The sequence below is a fragment of the Manis pentadactyla genome, chromosome 9, assembly GCF_030020395.1.
Source record: "Manis pentadactyla isolate mManPen7 chromosome 9, mManPen7.hap1, whole genome shotgun sequence".
NCBI lineage: Eukaryota > Metazoa > Chordata > Mammalia > Pholidota > Manidae > Manis > Manis pentadactyla.
The window spans coordinates 93,676,753-93,699,865 of NC_080027.1; the positions used below are offsets into that span (position 1 = coordinate 93,676,753).

Here is a 23,113-nt window from a genome sequence, read left to right on the forward strand (position 1 = left end):
CTCCCACCTCTCATCTGTGGACAAACAATGAGGCTGTATGAGATGGAGGAGCTGAGTCAGGCCCAGGCACCCTGTTCCTCCCTCTCAGTCCCTCCCGTTCACTCCTTGTGGAGCCCCACAGCCTGGGGGAGAGCAGCCACTTGCCTAGCATGTTATTCAAGAGAAGTGACATGGCTCCGAGTAGAACTGTGGTCACATGAGGCTCATTCAAACATGTCTGAGTGACAAGACTTTGCTCGCCACCCCCTAGAGTGAGCACCCATCCACCCACTTCCTGTTTCAGGGAACTGGGGAGATGACAACCCCACAAAACGCCGCCAGGAGTACAGGGACTCAAGTACTTTTGGGCCCTCGTGTCTGGGCCTGACTCAGCTCCTCTCACCAGTCTCCTAAGAGCCAGAGGTGCTGAATCACAGGCCTGGTGTAGGCAGCTCCTGCGTGTTTCCCCAGTTAGGTCAGCCACTTGAAAGGTGAGCATCATGTGCCCACTTTGCAGATAAGGAAGCAGGAGTCAGAGGCCATGGGCCTAGGTTTAGACCGCAGAGCCAATAGGGGGTGGAAACTGGATGTGACTAACCCTGGAAACTTTTTTTTTAATTAAGTCATGCAGACCCCTCCTTCTAGTTCTCTGGCTGGGGAACTTCTGTGGAGCAGGCGGGGCTGGCTCAGCCACGGCAGCCACCACAGGGGAGTGCTGGGGTTCCCATGCCCCTAGTGTCTGTAGGGGCAGAGGATGGGGCTCTGCAGGGGCTACTCACGCTTTGCCAGAACCCTTCTCAGGATGGTTTGCAGCTCAAAGGCAGAGATCTCTGCATCCTGTGGACACAAGCAAAGGTCAGTGCTGGCCCTGGTGGCTGCACTGGCACCTGCTCAGGCCAGGCCCTGCTTTAGGGCAGGCAGGTAGGGGCTGGGCCTGTGCAGGTGCATTTCCACCAGGCCCCAGATGTGTGGCCACACAGCCGCACTCATGTACAACATGCTCTGGGCAGAATTCATTATCAGGTCTCTGCTGTAGAGAATGGAAATGCGTGCCCACCTCCCACGTTCGTGGTCTAACTCAGGCTTAGTTCTCACACCATCCCACCCACTGCACCCTCCCTGCAGATCCAGCCTCTGTGCAGCTGGCCAGCAATTTATGGGCCCTCAGGCCAGGTTCCTCAGAGGCGCTCCAGTGGCCTCTACTCAGTCCTGCCTTCTAGGGGATGGGCCCCGTTATTTGAGGCCAAGACTAACTATAGGCATTTCTGCCCCCTTGTGGGTGGGGGAGTGTGTGGCTCAGTCTGCAGGGAAATGAGTCTCTGATGACAGATTCCCAGGTGAGGGTGGAGGTAGCCAGGTGCCTGCTGCAGCACTTGGGTGGGGAGCCCGGTGGTGACACTGGAGACTCCGCCACATGATGGCGTTTTTGGGGGTGTTGGGAAGAAAGAGCTGAATAATTTGTGGCAGACTGAAGCCTAATTGGCAGAGGGATTTTTTTAAAGACAAGGAAGTTTAATACACTGTTGTAAATCGCTCACATTCTTGAGTTTTAAGCCTTCTTTCTCCTAAAATATTTTGGTGGAAGTCAAGAAGGGGCTGAGGCCCATGTCTCAGTTAGAGCAGAACAGAGAAAGGAAATCAGCCCCAAGGGGGGCCGAGAGTCCTAAGGGGGAGCCCACAGCCAAGCACCAGCCAGAACACGAGGCCTTGCCGCGGACGGGGCCTCTGAGATGCAGGTATCGCGGCAGAAACCCGAGCTCCTTGTGCCTCCCCCTCTTTGCTGTCACTGTTTCCTCTTCCCCTCTAAATTAGAGTCCCCTGAGGGTGGACTATCTCTGCCTTTGTATCAACCACTGTGCACACCAGAGATTTTGGGAACACCCACCTCCCCTGCCAACTGGACAAACAGCCTCCGGAATCCATCATCGATGTCATCCTCACTGATGTCAATCTGGAAGGCAAGGACGGAGTGAGAAACATGGGTCAGGACAAAGACAGACAGCAAGGTGTCTCTTGTGGGCAACCTCTCTGCCCCTTCTGCTTCTCGTGGGTCTGAGCCCAAGGTTGCTCGGATCGAGATAAAGCCCAGTGGGAAGAATTTAAAAATAATTTTTTTTTCCTACTAAAAACAGGGTAGGGAATACAAATGTGGAAGTTATAGTCTAATGCCTCACATAGGTGTCTTCTCTGATGTGCACCCAAATGGCCTTTTATGATCTATTCTCAAGGGATTCAGAGGCATGAAGACTAGCCAGAATGTTCTAGGACTCAACAGTAGCTAGTGAAGACAGCCCACGGGCCCTCTGGAGTTGTGGCTCTCACTGAGGATACAGGGCCCATGTGGGGCGTGATCACCAAGCCATTTCGGATCTGCGGTAGCAGAGGGCACCCTCCTGCCTGTGGTATCCTCTTCCCTGGCTTTGCGTTTGTTATGAGTGGGATGGCAGGGCACCTGTGCCAGTCTCACCATCCAGCACTCTGATGTTACAGATGGGCAAACTGAAGCCCAGATGAGGCATCCACCTTGCGTGGGTCAGCGCACTGGCATGTCCCCCATGCCCGCCAGCAGATCTAAGCCCCTCATGGGCACAGGGCAGCCACATGGCGCAGGGCGGGCTGGGTTCATGAAACCCCAGGGTACTTCCTGATCCTCCACCCTGGGCTGTCTCCCATGGAGGGGGTGGGACCCAGGATTTACCTCCTCAAGGTCGGCCTCGATCTCATCATCCACAATTCTGAAAGCAGAAGGAAACTTGGAATCACTGCTCAGACAACAGAGCAGCACTTGCAGCTAGAGTGAGTGCAGGCATTTCTCTGTGCCAGTGACCCCTGCATCACAGAAATCTGAGCAGAAATGTCCAGGGGAGGGTCACAGCCAAAACAACTCAGAGAGCCAGGCTCCATGTGGTCTCGGTCCACGTGCACAGCCTTCCCACATGGCATGGGTCGTGGGGACCTCTAGGGTGGAGAGCCAGGCTCCGTGTGGTCTCAGTCCTTGCACACAGCCTTCCCATGTGGCACTGGTTGTAGGGACCACTCAGTCCCTGGCCGAGGAGCTGCTTTGTAGCTCCATTTGAGACACTCTTTGCCATTGTGAATTATCCACACTAAGGCTCAGGCCATGTACATGCTGCCCTTCTTCTGCTGGGTTGGAGAGGGCGGGCAGCTGGAGGCCCGTGGGGATTTCCACCAAAGCCAGGGCCAGTTTTTGCCATGCACGGGCCCTGTGCCAAGCTTTAGCCAAAGAGGGGGACCTGCTAGTAGCAGGGGAGCTGTGGCTGCGCTGAAGTGACCATGCTCAGTAGCAGCCCAGTCTTCTCAAGGAAGTCACTTCTCTGCTATGTATTGTCTTGGCGCATGGGTAGTGCCCCGCTTCTCCCTCCCACTGCCCTCTCACCCTACAGGAGTCTGCAGGTCAGGTGGCTGACCTGAGCCAGCCCTTCACTCTTTGCTGGGCCTTTGGATCTGAGCAGGTGGCACTAGGTCAAAGGGGATGCATCAGTTGCCATGTGCCCTGCTTCCCACACCCCTCCAGCCCATCCTTGGTCTGCTCTTTCCAGCAGGCCCCCAGCTCCCATCAGTCCAAGACCCCAGAGACCTTTCAGTATATCTTTGACTTTGGCTGCCCAAGGATGCTGGTGTCTCATGCAGTCGACTCAACAGACACAGAGGAGGCAGCGGCCGGAAAGGGTCCCCAGAGAGCTGGGATACAGTAGCAGGGGCCTCAAGGCCCAGGCCACCGAGATGGCCCCTCTCACCTTGGCCCTGCAGGCAGGTGGGGGCAGCAGGGACTTTGCCAGCACCGCCCACTTTTCGCAAATGATGGACTGGGTTCACAGTCAGTCCAACACCCGGTGTTGAACTGGAGATGCCAGTGTGGCCTCACAGACTCAACCCCGAAATTAGACTGCCACCTGCTCTACAGCCACCCTTCGCTAATAAAAGTACCCCGAGTGGCTACTTCTTTGTGTACTTGAGTGCAAGCTAAAAGTCCTTCGACACATCAGGCCCCACACTCAGCCTTTGAAGCAGAAGAGTGGCTCAGGAGGAAAGGGCCCTGGAGAGCTGGTGGGAGTGGCGGGTGGAGAGGGAAGGGCCGTGACTTACTGGTAGTCGGCCTTCTTTTCAGAGAAGACCCGGATGCAGAAATCTCCATCCTTGTTGGGCTCGAAGGTGGAGGGAACCAGAATGTACTCCCCCGGAGGGAGCTTGAAGCGGTTGAGCACCTCACGCAGGTTGATGAAGGTGTCCGACCGCTCCCTGGCTCTGTGTGTCAGGAAGAAGTTCTTGCTGAGGTGGACGCTGGTCTGGCTGGTCATCTGATGAATAACCAGAAACAAGGGGGTGGTGGGCAGGAAGGGCCCTGAGTCCATGTCATTTTCGCTCAAGCCACAAGGCGAGTCCCTTGACATAAGTAAACTTTTCTACCAGAAACGATGCCAAGGATGCCCCCACACCTGCCCAGGGCCCCACGCACCCTGCAGAGCTGGGAACGGGGTCCGAGCCTCTTTCCATGTGGCCCATGGGCCATGCCTCCCTTCAGGTCTGTTGTATGAGCACTACAGGGCTCCTTGAAGAAACTCCTGTGGCCGCAGGGCCACACGTCACCCAGACAGATTACCCAGCATAGGCTGTGACGGGCGCGGGGACCCCCACATGCCATGTCTGGGCTCGGACCGGCCTGAGCTTAGACCAGGACCAGGGTGCGAGCACCCTCACCGGGGGCTGTGGTTCTTGCCACAGCCCCTGCTCAAGCTCAGCAGATCCCTGAGCCAGTGGTCTAGGACTTCTACTGGGTCACCCTGAGTCCCAGGGCCTGGGGCTGATGTCTGCCAGACGCACCTCCTCTGGAACCTGCAGAGATAAAGGAGAACGGGCTTAATTCAGATTCTGGGAAAGCTGCATAGACTGTGGGACAGAAATGCCATCACTGTGATGGTCTCCTTTGCTGCCCTCTTGCTCTGTAGCTTAGCAATGAGCAGCCTAGTAGCAGCTTTCCACATGAAGATCTTATGACCGACAGTCACTTGGACAGCCCTTACCACCACCCCTGATTTATAGACCATAAAACTAAGGCATGGAGCAGTGGGGTGGATGGTCTGAGGTCACTAGCCGGCTATGGCACGGCCCACACGCCACCTCCCACAGGCCATGTGGTGCCCTCTAAGCGGGAGCCACGGGCCCAGGTCCAGGCTCATCAGCCTCAGGCTGATGTCCTTTGGCAAGTCACTTCCTCTGTATGGCCTCAGTTTCCTTATCTCTAAAATTGGACCAAATGGTCAGCCAATCCTCCCCATGGGGCGGGGCCATGTCACAAGTCAGTCTGCATTTCCTACAGTTATTCTCAGGCTTGAAGCCCCCAACTCCTATTTAGATACCCAGGGACTTCGAATTCTTCACATTTTCTGGACTGACAGTGTTTGCCTAGTCTGGTGTATAAGCAGGCAGATGGGTGACTGCCTGGGGTGGCCACGTGGCCAGTGGTGAGCAGCAGGGCTGGCCAGACACGGTGTGTTTTTCCAATGGAGTGCTGGGAAGGTGGCGTGCGGGGAGGTGGGAGCCCCGGTTTACAGCACATTGGGTCAGTCCTCTGGCCCAGCCCAGCATGGACAGGAGGCAATAGGTGGCTGCCGTCTGACCTTGCTGACCCAGGCTAAGCTGGGCTGTTCTTTGCTGGTGCAGACTTGAAGGCCATGTGGACAGTGAGTGTCCGAGTGGGGACCAGGGTCCAGTCGGCCAGCATGGGTGTGAGCAGTGACAGCTGTGCCAACCTGTGCTTTGCTCCCTCCCCCGAGGGGCCGCCAGCTCAGCTCCGCCCTCACCAAGGGCAGGATACTGTCCTCAGACCTGCTGCAGGGAACTCCCAGGACTGGCCAGGCCTCTGGCCAAGCTCCCCGTCTGGGGTCCCATCTCTGGTGCTGCCTCCGGGGTTGCCCTGCTCGTACCTCATAGATGCCGAAGCCGATGGTGTGCATGTCTTCGCCCATCTTCCTCTGCCGTCGCCGGTGCTTCTGGATGAGGCCCACCAGGAATGTGCAGCCACTCTCACCATCCTCCTGGTCCTCGTCCTCCTCCTCCAGCTTGACCAGGTACTGAGGGTTCATCCAGAAAGTATCTGGGGCAGAGAGAGCGGGTCAGCCACTGTGCAGGGGCCTGGCCTGAGCAGTGTGAGTGGGGGAGGCTCTGCAGCTCTGAAGCCACAGGGGTGTGAAGGGGAGAGACTCAGCAGGCCTGGGCAGAACCGGTCATGACCGGACTAGAGCACAGCCCCTTGGGTGGGGTCCACAGAGGCGCAGAGGACGCCTGCACACCAGACTCTCATGGGACTTAAGTGAGGACCACTGGCACTCGGACTCTGGCTGGCTTGCCTCAGGACTGTTGTCACCTTGCACAGGGTAGTCAGAACAGTGACATCCCACCTGGGGCCGGCTGGTCTGCCTGAGGCTCCCACAACCTCAGTGAGCCAGATACCAGGATGCCTTGTGCATGACTTTGGTTCTTGTTCTGTGACCCCTTTCCCTGCCCACTCCCATGGTGTCTCTACCCTCCTCATTTTCAAAATCTTTACAGGAAGGATCTGAGATCCAGTCCTGTTTGAGTGTAATTATGCCGACTGCCTTCTTTACCTAATGGGATAAGATTCTGACTGTGTAAATACAGGCATCATCTGGTGCAGGGGCTGGCAGACCCGGGCTGTGGGCTGTGAGCCACTTGTTTTGCAAATAAAGTTTTATTGGGACACAGCCATGCCCATCTGCTTTTAAGGCCGACCTCCTTCAGGCTACAGCAGGAGTTGAGTAGTTGCAGAGACTGACCCACAAAGCTGAATGTGTTTACTCTCTTGTTCTTAGAGAGGTTCTGCCAACCCCTGATCTACTTACTGGGTGGGAGAAAGATTCGTATCTGGGGCAGAGGACCTTCCCAGCACCTCTGAAACTGCCACTTGGTGGCTGCATACTTAAGGTGAAGGATTAAAAGTGTCAGAGCTAGAGATATGGATCAGGAAGCCCCAGTCTGACCACTTGCTGACCCAGGTATGCCACTTGAAGCCTCAGTTTCCTCATCTGTGACAGAGTCAGTATATGACCGTGACTTGCCACCACAGCACTTAGAGTGGCTGCCTGGGTTCTAACCTTACTGGGTTGTGCGGCCCTGGGCAAGTCACTTAACTCTACAAGCCTTAGTCCCCTCATCTTAAAGATGGAGGTGATTATATAAAGTGTTGCCTCAGAAGTTTTCTGTGAATATTAAATGGAATAACATATATAAACACTTAGCACAGTTCCCAGCACCTGACATGGGCTCCATAATCAGCAGGTCATTGTGACTGACAATTTCTGAGGGAGGGGAGGGCTGAGTCATTGAGGCAGGGAAGGGGCATCAGGGACAAGCCAGAGGAAGCATCCTCACCCCCATCTGAGCAAGGCCCTACTGACATCCGCCAAGTGAACTGGGTGCAGAGGGTGCTGCACCACAGGTGGGTCTGGATATGCAGGGAGGGGACCAGGCTGGGGATCAGGCTCTGCTGTGGGCCAGGCTGCTGGGCTGGGCATGGCCTCTGTGCTTGTGGTGCAGGGCAGCATGCCAGGGAGGGCAGCACAGGGCAACCTGTCTTGGGTTCTGCTGGCAGGAAGGCAGCCAGCCCAGAGCAGGGCTAAGCAGACAGAAAGGTGTTGGGATGGAGCTGCAGGGAGGGGAGCCTCACTAGGGTAGTTCCTGCAGCCTCCTGCAGTGGAGCCCCGCCTCCAGCTCCCATCCATCTTGGTCAGCTTCCACTTCTTGTAGGAGTCGCTGGTAAGGGTGTCCGGGGTCAGGTTGCAGATCTCCAGGCGGGAATAGTGCCGCAGGAAGTCACTAAAAGACATCCTGCCGGGATGCAGGGACACAGGCATCCAGGTGGACAAGGGGACCTTCCACCACGGTCAGACCAGGAGCCAGGAGCCAGGAGCCAGCGCCTCGGGCTGCAGTTGTAGGTCAGCAGCCAGAGGTGCAGGTTCCCATCCTGGCACTGCCACTTTCCACCTGGGTGCAGAGCCAGTCAAATCCCTGAAGCTGGGAGTGCTCATCTGTCAGAACGGGACCTGGGTGCCAGGAAGCCACCACATGGGCATGCATTTGGTGGACTGCACACTGCGTCAGACGTGGGTGGTCTCAGTGGCAGATGCACATGTGGGGGGCCACTGCTGCTTAAGGATCAATGCTCTCTAAGGTGCTGGGATGAATCCGGGGCATGTTGGGAGAAAGGCCCACCTTCCCTTCCTCTTGCGCTCTGAGTGTCACAGGTCCCCTTAGCCTTCCCTGTGAAGCAGCTCAGCTTCTCAGCTTTTACACTCATTGCTGAGGTGTACAAATAATATAAATCAAAGAGGCTTAAGAGTTTTTTGTTCAGGGTCTTAGAGCAAATTGAAAAGAACAAAACCCGGATCCCATGCCCCTTGCCCTCGGCGGGATGACTGTACTAGTTGTCTAGTGAGGGCCACCAGGCGGACACCTTCCCCGAAGCCTCCAGGAATCTCACCAGAACTCCCCATCCTCGTGCCGCCTGGTCAGCCTCTCCCTCACCTCTGGGTCGATGGTGTTCCAGTTTGGGCAGCTGGAAAACCAATGGGACAGGTGTGAGAAGCCAGCGCAGGGCAAGGACCTCTCCTCAAGGCTCCCCGAGGGTAGGACATGCTCTCTCGCCTCCAAGGGCTGGACCCCAGCAAGGGAGGGAAGTGATGCCCAGGTGGCTAAGAGCTGTAGGGGAGCAGGTACGAGGGCATGTTATCCTGGAAGATGGTGGCCAGGAGGGATGCAGCTCCTCAGAGATGGGGTAGTGTCAGCAGCTGCACTGGGATGAGCTTGTTTAAGGGGCAACTGAAAATGTGATGAGGAGCTCATCTTGGCATTTGCCAGCTGACCTGGAGGCCCCTGCTGGTGCCCCCTGCCTGGAAGGAAGGAGGTAGAAGAGCTGCAGAGGGTGGGCTGTGGGAGCAGAAGAACATGAGAGGGACTCCTAGGGGGCTTTACCCAAAGGTTGAGGGGTTCAGGCCCACAGGATGCTCCGGGGTCAGTGGAGGGATTTGATCTGGTCTTGGGAAGTTTACATCCTTGGAGCAGAACAAGTGCTTGTGGGGAGAGGGATGAACTTTTCCCCTGAAGGCCCCATGGAAGGGTGGCTCCGAGCTTAGCTCGGTGATGGAGGGAGAGAGCTCACAGGAGCCCCAGGGTGAAAGTCTCCAGGGGCCACCAGCCCACGGGCTCCTCTCGCTGAGCCCTGTCCTCCCAGGGCCTTGTCCCCTCTCCATCTCTCCAGGGGCCTGATCCTCCTCACCTGTCATTCCATCTCCCGGTCCACTCCACCTCTCCCCAGGGATTCCGGATGCGGACCAGCTTCTGCAGGCTTCCTCTACTTTCAACCTGATGGAGGGTTGGACAGAGGATAGGAGGGGGAGGTCAGGGTCAAGCCAGGCCTGGAGGGTCTTGGGCCCAACCTCCTCCGCGAGCCTAGGGGGCTGGGTCCACACCAGAGGAACACGCCAGGGAACTGGCTGCCCAGCGGAGAGCCCTCAGGAGCAGCCTTGGAGGCCCAGGCTCGGAAGCCTCTCTGTGGGGCTGAGGAGAGACGCCCTGGCTTTTCTGTAGACTTGAAATCTTTCAAAAGAAGATGTACGTTGGGGGAGCATTAAAAAAGTTCAAGGTTAAAATAAAAAGACACTGGCCATGTCAGAGACTGGGGTCTAGTTGGGGCTGTTGTAGCTTTGTGCTTAAGGGAGCTCGAGCTGCCCACTAACATCTGTGGTGATGACCAGAGCAGCTGTCCTGAGGCGTCCATGTAAATGGCTGCGTCAAGGGTCAGGCACAGCCTGAACACACAAGTAACTTGTCTGAATCACCGTGACAGCCCTACAGCTGATAGTGCCATTGTTTCTAATTTAAATATGAGGAACCTAAGGGGCAGAGAGTATAAGCAGCCTGCCCACACCGCACCTCAGGCATGGGGCAGACAGGCTGAGCTCCATGCTGGGCACCGATCGATGCCTTTGTGCACCAAGTATGAACATGTGTAAAACTGTACAGATGCAGCATCACTTCACTATTTTTTGCTGGTGCAGAAGAGCATGGTAAACCTAAAGCCGAGAAGACCACAGCACCCAGGCTGGGCCACAGCCACCAGAGGGCAGTGGCTCCAGATGGGGCTGCACCCCATCCCACGGGGGCTCAGGAACACAAGGCCACTGGCACCAACTGTGGGATCTGAGCCACCCTGGGCAATCAGGCAAGAGCATGCTTTCGGCCACCATAGTGGGGAGAGAAGGACCCCTGGAGACCCCTCTGGGCGTTACCTCCTCAGCGCCGGTGACCGAGTATGCGTGCCCCTTCACCAGCTTCTGGAAGGTGACAGCCTCCGAGTCAGCAGCACTGGTGATCTGGGGATGGAGAATCAGTGGCCTGCCCTCCGGTTCCAGTCTCCACCCGGCAGGAGGACACAGAGCTGCCCTGCACCTGGAGGGCCTCTGTAGGCTGCCAGGGGTGGGAAAGGTGCACTGCGGGGCAGGAGGGGACACCCCAGGGTGGGAGGGGACACTGCAGGGTGGGAAGGGCATACCACAGGGTGGCTGGTGGGTTCAGATGGACACTGTGACAGCATGGGGTGGCCCAGATGCATCAAGTCCCCTGAAAACTGGTTTGGCCCAGCTGGCTGCACAGTTCACACCAGGACAGTTTTGTTTCCAGCCTGCCTTTGGAATTTGCTTCTGTTCTATCAGAACTTCCTCAACGCCACACCTACTCTGATGCAGGTTATTTTTGTCTTGATGAATGGGAAGAAGGCTTGCAGGAGGAAGGGTCTTTTGCCTCAGCGTGGTCTGCAGGAGGTGGCTAGGAATCCTGGCCTGGAGTTAGAGACTCATGACAGGAGCCAGGTTCTTAGCTCTGCCCAGAGGGACCAGGTCCCAGATGGGACAGGGCCCAGGAGCTGGTGCACAGGCTCTGTGGGGACAGGACCTGGTGCCCACCTCCCTTCCTCTGGCGAGGCTGCCAGTTCAGCTCAGTGCTTTCCAGCGGCTTTCTGCCATTAGCCCTGCAGGGGGAGGCAGCTGGGCTCCGCACAGGCCCTGCTGACCGGGAGGTGTCTGCAGAGATCTCTCCCTTGGGACCAGCAGAGGGCAGGGGCTCTCAAGGGACCAGGGCTGCTGTGGTGACTTGTAGGAGGTGGAGGGTGGTAAGCAAGCAGGCGTCACGGCCTGGCCACTGCAATCAGACAGCCTGGCTGTGCCTCGCTGCCCCCAGTCTCTGGGTGATGTGTCATATGGTAGACAAAGGATGGCGGATCAGGTAAATGAGGACCATGGGTTTCTTTGGGCGCCTGGGGACTCAGCTCGCCTCAGCTGCAGCTGACAGGGTGGGTCTGGGAGGGGGCCAGGACTCACGTCAATGGAGCAGCCCAGGAGAGAGCCTTTCTGCAGGGCCTTCTGGATGATCTGGAACAGGTTGGGAGGGGCCTTTCTCAGCTCATACCACTCAGCAATGCCTCCGGTGAAGTCCTCAAAGCCCTCGGTGGTGGCACCCCCGGAGAGTGCTTCATAACACCCGTTGATCCTAGGGATGGGGACACGCTGCCCACACTGAGGCTTCTCAGTGCCCCGTGCTCCCCGGGGGATGCTCCCGGGGCCCCTGTGCACGTTCCCCTTGGCCTTAGCTCCAACTCGGGTGCCTAAGGGCAGCTTCCAACTCACTCCTCCACAGGTACCTTCCTCTGGTACTCTGCAGTTCTCAAAGACCCGTAGAGCCTTAGATAAGAAAGTCCTGGCTGATTTTCTAGTTTGGCGCCACATCCTGACTCTACATCCTGATTGGAAGCCTGGCTGCTTGGCATTTATGCTTTAAAAGAGCTGACAATTAATGAAAGCAGGGTCCCTGCACAGTGGGCAGTAGGAGGGGCTGCAACTGGCTGGCCCGGCCTCCTGTGGCTTCTCTTGCTCTACTCTAAGCAAGGGACTCAAGAGCTCTCAAGCCCTCATCCTCACACCTGGGTAGGAGACCCCTAGCCCTCTTGCTCGCAGGCACTTTACGGAATAGAAGGGCGGTAGATCCGGTCCCATCACTCTGATGCTGGGAGTCCAGGCAGCATGGGTGGGAGGCAGCTGGAAGGGACATGGAGCACCACTTCCGACTGACACCACATGTTCTGGGCACATGCCCACAATCCTCATGCCTCTGCAACGGGTAGTTGTGCCCACTGGCAAAAACTCTTTTCTGTATTTAGCTGAAAAAAACGTGACATGCCCTGCCGGGAAACCAGAGGTCCTTCCCAAGCCCAGCATGATCAGTTCCTGTGCACCTGGACACAGACAGCTATTGCAGCCATTGACCAGGGCGTAGCATGGCCAGGCACCCTGCATGCACCATCTCCTTGAATTCAGGGCCCAGTTTTGGCCGAAGCAGAACAGGATTTCTGCTCAAGTAGTCCTTGAATGACTCCTGTTCTTCCCAGTGTCGGGGGCTGCTGGGGGAAGGCTGCCCAGGGAAGGTCACAACCACTTACTTGGCATAGGCCTTCTCCAGCAGCGCGCTCCAGAACTCACTGCCCTCAGCCGAGTGCACAAAGAGCAGCTCCCCATTCTTGGTGGGCAGCCGGTCATCCACCACCACCTCCAGCCACTCGCCATACTGCCAGAACTGGGGAGAAGGGTGGGAAGGGGTGGCATGGGTGGGCTGGAGGAGGACCCGAGCCCCAGCCACACCTGGATCCTTCCTGCCCTGAGCCCTGGGAGCAGGCTCTGTGCCCCTTCCTGCAGGAGACGCTGCCTCTAACTCTCCTCCTGCAGGCAAGTCCTCACTGGGGAGCTGACGACAGCCTGTGTCTTTCCTCTCAAGTCCACACCCACCTCTCTAGCATTCCACTCTGTGCCTTATGATTTTCAAAACACTATTTCTCATTTACCAGCACGTGAGCCACGCTACGACATTTGTCTCAGATCCCAAACAATCAACTTCTGTAAGACTTAGGGATTACTTCCTGTATGCCCCACTCTGCCTCCTACTGCTACCCTCGCAGGGCCCCACGTCAGTGTCCTGCTATCTTCAGTGTCCCTGCCACAGAACTGGTCCTAGTCTGCGACAGCAGGGCCTAATGACCTCAGCCAAGCAGAGCACCTGCACCCAGCCCCTGGGGCCCACTCCTGGCACCCAGGACCTGTTCTCAGCCCCTGGAACCAATTCCTGGCCCCCAGGCCTGTTGAGGAGAGCTACCCACCAGTTACCTGGAAGTGGAAGATTCCTGCATAGTCCTCCTGAAAGCTCTGGTTTAGGGGGACAACTCGAGCCAGGATCTCTTCATTTAAGGTGAGGGAGGCGATGGCTGCCAGCAGCCAGCAGTCACCTGTGAACACAGCGCAAGGAGCTCCCTCAGAGCGCCTCAGTGCAGGAGGGTGCGCCACACCTCCCCCCACTCTGGGAGCGCACTGCCTAAGGCGTGCCAGGGGAAGGCAGGATGTCCACACAGCACTCCTGTGATGGCGGGCAGGCAGTCAGGCAATGCTTGAAGGGAAATGCTTTGGCTGTGACGGCCATTGGTGGAAGATGGGAGTGTGACGTGCCTAGCCCTTCTGCCCAGCTATAAGCCTGACTGGCTACCTGTTACCTTTACTTGCTCCAGTTAACTCAGACCAGAAAGAGCTATCTTGGGGGCCTCAGGGCCTGACTGTGGTCAGCTGAAGGTGGGTCCCCAAAGCCCTGGCTGCTTCTCCACATTCAGGCAGTGCCCTTCTCCACCCGCTCTGTCCCAGAGTGGAGCCCAGCCACAGAACCATGGGGCTCCCAGGGCCTCTGGCTGCTGCTGGGGTCTGACCAGTGGCTGCCCCAGAGAGCAGAAGGGAGAATGAGATCAAGGCATTTTGCCCCTGCCCCACCTTGGTGAGCTCAGCAGAGCTGGGTTCTTGACTGTGTGGCACCTGCACATGACCCACTCACTCCCATGCCTAGAATCCTGACAACTGCCCCCTGCTCTTCAGGGAGGGGCTGGTGAGGCTCTGAGCTCTGGTTACAGAAGGCTGTTTACATCCAATGTAGTTCAAGACCTTGGCTGGTGTGGTCTGTCCTGCAGCCGCTCCCCGTATTAACTGACTTGTCCAAGAGTGCCATCTGGCCTGGAGAGCCCTGGACAGTCATCTACCAGAGCTACAGGGAGGTGCAGGAACCTGCAGGCTTCTGCACACCAAGAACGAGAGCCAGAGGCTGGGGACTTTAGGTCCATGGAAGGTGGAGGGGCTGGAGTGGAGGGAATGAGCTTGCTCACCAAGGGTGCCAGTGGGTGAGGCACCAGGCACAGAGCAATTGGCCCCTTGGGCCCCCACAGCCACACCGGGCCTTCAGTCATAAGGGAAGCACTCCTTGATGGACTGGGGGCCCACCCAGGGTGGGTGGGAATGAGCCTGGACTCGTGTTGAGACCCAAGTTGAAACCTAATCCTGCTTCTGACTGTGAATGTAGACATGTCTTAGTTTCCCTGACCCTATGTTTTCTCAGCTGTGGAAGAGGGGAAGACATCCCCAGGAAGATGGGGCATGAACACAGGGGTCCGTGGCCCAGATTCAGAGAGCTGGGCCTAAATGTTTGGTAAAAACACATTGACTGTGTTTTTCTGGGCTAAGGAGTCAGGTTTCTCTGCCACCCCCACCCCTGAAGGTTAAGGAACACTGGAGCCAGGACCTCAGCAGCCCTGTATAAGGAGTGGGTTTAATGGTGAACTGCTTTGGGGTGGAGAACTAAACAGGAGAAATTGGGTAAGGCATTAGTATGGTGTCTCCAAGTGCTGTTTATCTTCTCACTTTACAGGGGAGACAAGTGCAGCAAGAGACAGTCTCACCTGAGGACAGGTTGTGTGCCTTGCTGGCCACGTGTGCTGTCCTGCCTGGTGGGGCCTGCCCAGGTGGCAGCTCATGTGGGGAGGAGAACAGAGTGTGGGTAGGGAGGCATGTGGCCCCCCAGTGTCCATGGGGCCTGTCTCACCATCTAGGGCCTCTATAAACTCTTCAGAAGTTGGGGGTCCACATAATGAGCAGATGAAGGCAGGGGACCAGGTGCAGATGAGGCTGCAGACACAAACGCATTTACTCAAACCCGGGAGGGCTCTGCCCTGGGTCCCTCGGGAGCCAGGCCGCCTGCCTCCCCTTGCCTGCTGCCTGGCAACCACTCTCAGGCATGCCTCAGCGGGGGTCTTCCCACAGCAGCTTTACTGCTTCTGTGCCTCTGGCAGGTACTTACGGGATGACTTAGTCACCTGTTCCGGACTGTTTAGTGACATGCTCTGCCCCCACACCTGCTGAGATCCCATAAGCTCCTGGCCTCAGGGGAATCCCCTCCAAGTGCAAACTACCCCCTCCTTCCAATTCACTTGGGAAAGGCAGTTGGGGCTGTCTGTTGGATCCTGAAGCCCTACTGCCTCACCTTCCCACCTCAGTGAAAGTTGACTGACTCCAGTGGGCTGCCCTGCCCTCCCTCACCAGGCACACTCGGCCGCTCTCCGCAGGCACTCAGGCCCACACCACCAAGAGGGCACAGCAGCCCAAGCAGGCTTATAAATGGCTCCTTTTTTTTTTTTTAAATGGCTCCTTTTTAAGCTCCAGAGCCCTCTTCTAAAAAGACACATTCATGCACGTCAGTATATTTCCAGAGCTGTGTTCCTGGGCTGTGTGGTGTCCTAAGGTCAGCTCTGTCCACTGGCTGCAGCCACCTGGGGCCCACTGTGCAGGTGGGACGTGGCTGCAACACTGCTACTTCTGGCTCTGTTTCTCCAAGAGAGGAGCATGTTTGTTGCATGCTCTCTCCTTCCCCTCCACTGTCTGTCTTTCCTCCCAGACAGGAAAGTGGAGGAATCCAGGATGCCAGGCTTCCAGCCCACGGGTCCTGCTGCAGCTTGTCATCCTAGAGAACAGCTGCCACTTGACAGGTCCAGAATAGGAGTTCTGTGGGGCAGGCTGCACCATAGTGGAGCACATGCTCATGAACCACACACACACTGCAAAACACAGGCTGAGGAAGGCCATCTTGGAGAAAGAGCAGAACACGAAGCCCAAGTCCTGGGAGCCCTTGGGCCTCTGCACCCCTCACTGTGGCCACTTGTGTCTGCTGTGGACTAACTTGCCCTGTGTCCTTGACACCTGTGAAGGCCTCCGGGCACCTGTCCCCCACCTCCTCCTGAGTTATCCTTGGGGACCCAGCCCCAGCCCTGGGGGCCCCTCTTCACCTCCTGTTGTCCTCCCGTGTCCTCAGACTGCAGTCCAGCTATCATGACCATAACCAGCTAATTTGTCCACTTAACTGTTTCCACCACCTGGCTGCCACCTTCCTGAGGGGCCCTCTGGCAGTAACATCCAGGACGGGCTGGAACAGGTGGGAATTCAGGCCCCCCTGGGGCAGTGGGGACAGAGAGGGAGAGGCCAAGAACAGAGGGGGCTGGGTGGACGGGGTTGAAGGGGGTCAGGGGCAAGGCAGCTGAAGAGGTTGGCATCGTTCACGTGCTAGTTTCTTCTGCCTGGAGTCCTAGCCCACTGCTTTTCCCACCATAGGCACCCAGCAGGCTGGCGACTGGGAGCAGAAAGGCAGCAGGGTGGCCTGAGCCGTCGGGGATTCTGGGCCTGGCAGGGTCTTCTCAGGGGTGGACGGGGAGAGAGTCCACAGGCCACAGGCAGGCCCGACAAGCTGAGTGCCCTCTGCCCTGCACACTGGGAGGTCCCAGGGAACACAGTTGCTCCACCGTGATGGACTAGTGTCTCGGCAGCCTGAGGTCACCACTGGTGAAGGAGGCCATTATTCAAGGGGAAGAACAGTGGCACCTTCCAAAAGTGGCAGCTGTGCTATTTCTGGTTTCACGGGCTCATCTAGAACCTTGCCATTCCCCATTGGCAGTGGATTCTGTGTTCCTCTGCCCCTGGAAATCCAGGTGAGCCTCTCTCTGCTCAGTGGATGAGGCAGAAGTGAAGCTCCATGCCTTCCAAGGCTGCATCCCATAAGGCAGGACAGCTGCCCAGGCTGAGGTGGGCACCTCGGTGGAAGGGACCACACCAGACGCAGGGCCCCTAGATCCCTCACGGACCCAGCCTCCAGCCCAGGCGCCAAGCATGTGGGCAACCCCAGCTCCTACCCTGTCTGCAAGCCTGTGGAAGACCCTGCGAGTCACTGCCGAGCTTGGTCATCCTTCAGAACCAAGAGAGGAAGGAGGGACTGTTTGTTTCCAGCCATCAATTTTGGGGAGGGCTGTTACCCACTCAGTACAGGTGTAACCAGATAGGGACCCTCCTGAGATCTGCCCAGTGAAGGGGTGCCAGTGGGGAGATGCTGGCGCCAGATGCCCAGTCACGCTGCAGCCAGGGCATCCTGGGACCTGAGAGGTGCTCCACACACCTGGCTGGGAAGCCAGCGGGGTGCCAGCCCTACAGCACCCTGAGAAGCAGGGCCCTCTCCTCCTCTGCTGCCACAACTCCTGGGAGGGCTGCCCCCAGGCCCGCATCCTGGCACTGCAGCCCGGCTGCACCGCACACCGACTGTCCTCTCCTCTCCCGCAAATCGCACCTGGACACATGTGAAGCTGCACGATCTTACTCTCAATCTCTCAACTACCACCTCATCCCCCACGGCAGAGCCTTCCCAGAGCCCCATCCGCCCAGTCCAGCAGTGCTTTCTCCCAGGGGCATGTCTGCCCCCCAACCCGGATTTTTGGTGATGTCTGGAGGTATTTTTGATTGTCATGCTGGAGGAGGGGCAAGGTGCATCTGGTGGGCAGAGGCATCCTGCATCCTACAGCATGAGGACAGCACCCCCAAACTAGCAATTACCTGAGGTCAGGAAACCCTGCTTCATCTCCAACCTTCTGCTTTATTCCTTTGCTACTTAAATGATTTATGGACCAAGACATTGAGGCTGCTTCTGGCTGAATCTGACCCTTCCTGAGACACTATTTATATCTGTAGCAGACCCTCTGCCCTGCTGCCAGGGCCTATGAATCTCCCCCAGCCAGGAAGCCCAGAGAGGGAGGCCGATGGAGGTCACCTTTGGGTGGGAGGGGACAGGAGCTCCAAGGAGGCACCTTAGGGCAGCCCTGGGGGCTGGTGGGTGGGAGGGCTTCTCCAGGGCCCAGGCCTGGGTATGGTGTCTGAGTCACACAGGACCATCCTTCCCTGCCTGTTTCATGGCCTGACAGCAGTCCAGAAAATGGCACTCCAAACCAGAATCCCCCATCGTGCGTTTATGTCAGTGGCTGTGTGGGGAGGGGAGATGCTCACATCAGCCTCCTTCCCTAAGCTGCACAGAGCCTGGAGCAAGTCAGTCAAACCATGTGGCCTGTCCCTTCCCCTCCCTACTGCTCCCACCGAGCTGGGCCCAAAAGGGGAATGGAGGATGCAGGGCCTGGCTTCACACTCCCACCTCTGAGCTTGTGTGGACGGCCCTGAGAAAGGAGACCCTCAGAAGGGTGTTCCTGCCCACAGCAGCCCTGGAGCAGGAGGGAGCACCCAGTGCAGGTTTCACCTTTGTTGCCCAGTTCTCTGTGGCCTTGGCCTCGAAGTCACTACCTGCTACCAGTGTTTTTATCTACCAGTACTTCCTTCTGGCCCAGTGTCAGACTCACGCCCTTCCGCCCCAAGCCGTGGGGCCCTCACAGACCCCCAGGAGGGACAGAGCCTTACTTTGGCTGCCAAATTCCTACTACAAACTCCCAGTGCTCAGAACTCTCCTCCCACCGGTCCTCACCTCCTGGAGGAACCAGCAGGAGGGTGTCTGCCTCCTGACTCCCCAGCTCACACAGCGTTGAACTAAAGGGAAAAGATCCTGCATTGTTGATGGCCTCACTCTGACTGGGATCCAGAGACTGAAAAGCCCCGGGGGTTCTGGACTCTGGGCCCCTATCAGACAGGCTAAAGCTCTCCACCGTGGGAGAAGGAAGGATGCAAACACCACCATTTTCCTGTTTCACTGATGGGAAGTGCAGCCAAACATCTCAGGTCCTGAGGCAAAGGGGACAGGAGGGCTGGGCTTGGGGAGCATAGGGGGGCACAGGGACCTCCCAGCGGCCCTGAGAGCTGAGCAGGTAGCTTGAACTTTCTCGGAACACCATCTCCTCTGCCCCAGCGTCCAAGATGCCAAAAGCACGTGCTGGGGCCTGGCCAGGTGTCCAGGGCCCAGTGCACCCCACCTCCTGCTCACTGACCAACTCCCCCAGCTGCCCTCCCCAAAGCTATCTTGCAATCTGCAGATGTTAAGCACCACTCTGTGGCAGCCTGTGGTGCGGAGCTTCACGGGGCATCCCCAGCCCTCTGAGGTGGGTACTGTCATCACCCCAATTTCATGGCTGAGAAAACTGAGGCTTAAAGGGGGACTGTGATTTGCCCAAAGTGACAGGGCCAGGGAGCGGCAGCACCAGGAGGCCAGCCCCTACCTGCCGGAGCCCAGGTCCTCGCTCCTGACTGCTCTTTGCCCAGCGTGTTCATGTGTATGCCCTGCATGGAGACACTTGGCTCAAGCCTGTGGGGACCATCCCACCCCAGACAGTGAGGATGGAGATGGCCCTGAAACTCAGTGGCCTGCTGCACTGTGATGCGTGTGGCTCTTTAAGTCTAATAAAATTAAAAAACTCATTTTCTCAGTTGCATTAGCCACATGCCCAGCGCTCCACACGTGGCTAGAGGCCACCACACTGGACAGTGCAGACACAGCATTTCCACCATCCCCGAAGTTCTGATGGCCAGGGCCCCATGCGGGGTCAGCCAGAGGCAGCGTGCACCCCCCCGGGGCTGCAGTGCCCCCACTGTGCAGGCCAGGACCCCAAACCTTACAGAACACAGGGCCCCTCATGCCTGAGATCCCCAGGTGCCGGGCCACTGTGGCTGATGCTGCTGGGGGATGAGCTGAGCAAGACCCCTTAAGCCTCAGAGCAGAGCCAGCACTGCCCACAGTGGGTATGGACAGCAGGGGATATGGGGACTGCGGACATTTTGGAGTGACAGCTCAGAAATAGTGGGGCCTCAGAAAATTGGATGCACCCTCTCAGCTCAGGAACGCGTGATGGAGGGCAGACACAAGTTAAAGGCCACACTCCTCTGATCACCAGGGATGGGCAGAAGGGACCCTGTAACTGCCTCCTGGCACCCTGTGGCTTCAGAGTCAAGTGTATGTGACAATGGGGGATTATCACCTCTGCCCCCTGGGAAGGGAGGTCGGGGACAGCCATGGGATGAGGCCTGGGAGGAGGCAGGATCCTGTCATGTGATGGTCAAGGCTGGGGCTTCAGGGCAGGACAGGGGCCTCTGGGCCACATTAAGGGTTGCTGCTCAGCCCACTTGTGAGGCTACCTTACGCAGCAGGAAAGGGGCTGGGGCTTGGGCAGCAGCCATGGGGGAGAAAGGTTATGAACAGCATTTACACCCAGAAGAGGAGCTGGGGGGACGGGGGCCTGACTCGTGGTCTCCGTGCATCAGCTCCACAGTGGAGAGAGGCCACTGCTGGTGGCAGGGTCTGCTGGTGAGGGGCTGTTTTTGAGAAAAGAGCAGATTTACTTTCTCCTTCCAGCCAGCCAACATTGTTTACAAGTCCTTTTTTTTTCTTAAACCACACGCACTGATTTTCAGAAAGGCACCTGCATATTTCAACAGAGGGGTGCCCTACATATCCCTGAGCAGGCCCCCTCAGAACCACCCAGGTCGTCAAATATAAGAGACAGAGAGACATGGCTCAGTGGAATGTGGTGCCAGTTGGGATCCGGGAATAGAGGACACTAGGATGCAAGGTAAAAACTAAGGACGTTTGCATGAAGTATGGGCTTCAGTTTACAGTGATGATCAGTATCACTCATGCACTGTGACAGTTGTGCCCCGCGAACGCAAGGTGCTAACAGGGAACCTGAGAGGGGGTTGCAGAAGTGCGCTGTAATGTCTCAACACTTCTGTAAATCTAAAACTGTCCTTAAAAAGTCTATTAACATTTTTAAAAGGCACCTATGATAAAAATGGCTTTTAAAAATTATAATTTAAAAATCATTTAAAATTACTTACAACATTTAAAAGTAAGGGGAAATAGGGAGAGGTTTTCACCATAAGCTGAATAAGGCCACAGGTGACAACACTGTATTGTACAACTGAAATGTTAGAGTGGAAATTAAATGCTCTCAGCAAAACAGAGACAAATACATGGAGAAAATGTTTTTAAAACGGAAGAGTGTGCAGCTGCCCGTTCATGACCCCCTCGCCTGTGCAGCTGCCCCCTTTTGGCCGTCCAGCTGCCCCTTGGCGACTATCATCTCTTCCAGTTCTCCTTCCTGGGCATGACGATCTGTGTGTGACCCAAATATAGTTAGCACCAAGTCTGCCCTCCCCCTTTCTGACACTTCAACCCTTATAGAGACAAGGATCTGGTTTCCAACCCAGATTATCTCCTTTCCTTTCTTGCCTACAGTTTGGTGAAGGGACTTTGCATCTAGCTGGGCTCAGGAATAACCACGGCCCTTGACCTTGCTCAGGATGTTTGGGTTTGCCAAAGCTGTTTGCTTGCATGACCTCACTTGTCACCACGCCCGGGAAGGGGGCGCTTCCCATTCTGCAGGGAGGCTCAAGTTGGACAACCTCTGAGGTCACTCAGCCTAGTAAGTGAGGGAGCAGGGCCTGAGCTGTAGGGAGGGGCCCCTGGAGCCAAACGTCTCCATGCAGGTGACTCATGGGGTGGGAGCAGGGCAACCCACCTCTGGGGGCCTGAAGAACATCTGCCAGGTTTCAACAGCCTTGACAGTGCTGGTGGCCTTGAGCCTCCCCTGCAAGGCAAGCCTGTGGGGGCACCAGGCCAGGGCAGCTGCCATTCCCCAGAGCTGAGGGAGCAGCGGGGCCTGTGGCAGGGGGGAGGAGGGGCAGCGGGAAAGCTCAGTAGAGGCACAGTCAAAACCTGAGGTGGGAGGAACTCAGCTTTTGCATTTCCTGGGCCTGCAGCAATACCTTAAGAACAGCTGGCTACAAGCAATTCCAGACCCAATTTAGCTGCAGGGCCAGCCTGCAGAGGCTCAGCCTGAGTTCCCAGTTCCTCACCCCACCAAGGATGGGCAGATTTTTCTTTGCTGACTCAACTCAGCACCAAGGTCTGCAGCACAGGCGGCTTGCTGCTCTGACGGTCTGCAAAGGTGGTCTGTGTTACTTTGGTGAGGTTTCGAGCTGGGCCTTCAGGGAAGAGGGTGGAGTTTGTGCATTAACTCGGGGCAGTGCTGTGAAGGTCGCCGGGGCACTGGAAAACATGCAGTCTGGAGTCAGTGCACCCAAGACCACTACGAGCTGAGTCTCAGGTGACAGAACGTGACAGACAAGCTGGCCAGGCTCTGACCCTCTGGAACAAGGTCTGCACTCAGTGCCAGGAGCGAGGATGACTTTGGCATAGCTGTATGCCCCATGCCAGGGGGTCTCTGAGGTTACCTCCTTCACCCTCTTCCCCTCCCAGTCTTAGAGGAGACAGTCTCCAAGTGATCACTTGCCGGCGGCCTCCTAAGATCGAGCCTTGGCTGTCCTCCCTGTGGTGGGACCAGGTGTTGCTGTTCCTGATACTCTGAGCCTGCTGGGACTTGGTGACAGTCACCATGCCACCTGTATCCTGTGCCAGAACCAGGATGAGAGTCCAGACAACCATACTTCACAGACCATAACAGAACCAGGACCCTCCAACGTAAAAGGCCAAGAGAACAAAAAGCCAACATGGTGTAAAAACCTTAGAAATTACGGACCAGTTGCTGAGAGTTTGGTACATATCATAGTAATTCTATAGGAATGCAAGCTTTGCCTGTCCCCTCTCCAAATGTTCTGTTAAGTATTTAAAAGGGACTTAAATCTTGTATTTGTTACTTGCAGTTGGGCCCTTAAGATGTCATTAAACTGTGAAGTAAATGTTTAGCTCAGGAGTAGAATTTCACCTGAATGCAGAACATGGCTCAGGTGAGACAGCTGCTGTTTGCAGAACCAGTGAAGGCTCAGGGTGGGTCAGTCTTCATCCACTACTGACCCTGTGAACTTCCATTTGCTCTGACCAGTGGGTTTTCCTGGAGCACCCACCTTTGGTGCCCAAGGACCCTGGGCTTCTGTCTTTTGAGGGGAAAAGGTGAGAAATGGGAGAGGCATTTTCTGCAGGTAGG

General features: G+C 56.7%; 1 protein-coding gene across 3 annotated transcripts in view; it reads right to left on the minus strand.

Annotated features, from left to right (window-relative positions):
* The window catches only part of CAPN2 (calpain 2), a 35,195-nt gene that overhangs the window by 6,337 nt on the left and 5,745 nt on the right, over positions 1-23,113 (minus strand). Inside the window, exons 3-15 of one of the 3 annotated variants that reach the window (XM_036925463.2) lie at positions 13,224-13,342; positions 12,506-12,639; positions 11,391-11,559; positions 10,305-10,388; positions 9,293-9,378; positions 8,498-8,572; positions 7,685-7,845; positions 5,925-6,094; positions 4,822-4,833; positions 4,087-4,298; positions 2,678-2,714; positions 1,865-1,930; positions 759-816 (exon numbers count right to left, since the gene is read on the minus strand). In XM_036925463.2, coding sequence (XP_036781358.2) covers positions 759-816; positions 1,865-1,930; positions 2,678-2,714; positions 4,087-4,298; positions 4,822-4,833; positions 5,925-6,094; positions 7,685-7,845; positions 8,498-8,572; positions 9,293-9,378; positions 10,305-10,388; positions 11,391-11,559; positions 12,506-12,639; positions 13,224-13,342 — 1,383 coding nt within the window. The remainder of the gene's footprint in view (positions 1-758; positions 817-1,864; positions 1,931-2,677; positions 2,715-4,086; positions 4,299-4,821; positions 4,834-5,924; positions 6,095-7,684; positions 7,846-8,497; positions 8,573-9,292; positions 9,379-10,304; positions 10,389-11,390; positions 11,560-12,505; positions 12,640-13,223; positions 13,343-23,113) is intronic. The other 2 variants (XM_036926217.2, XM_057507824.1) reach the window with 2 other exon arrangements.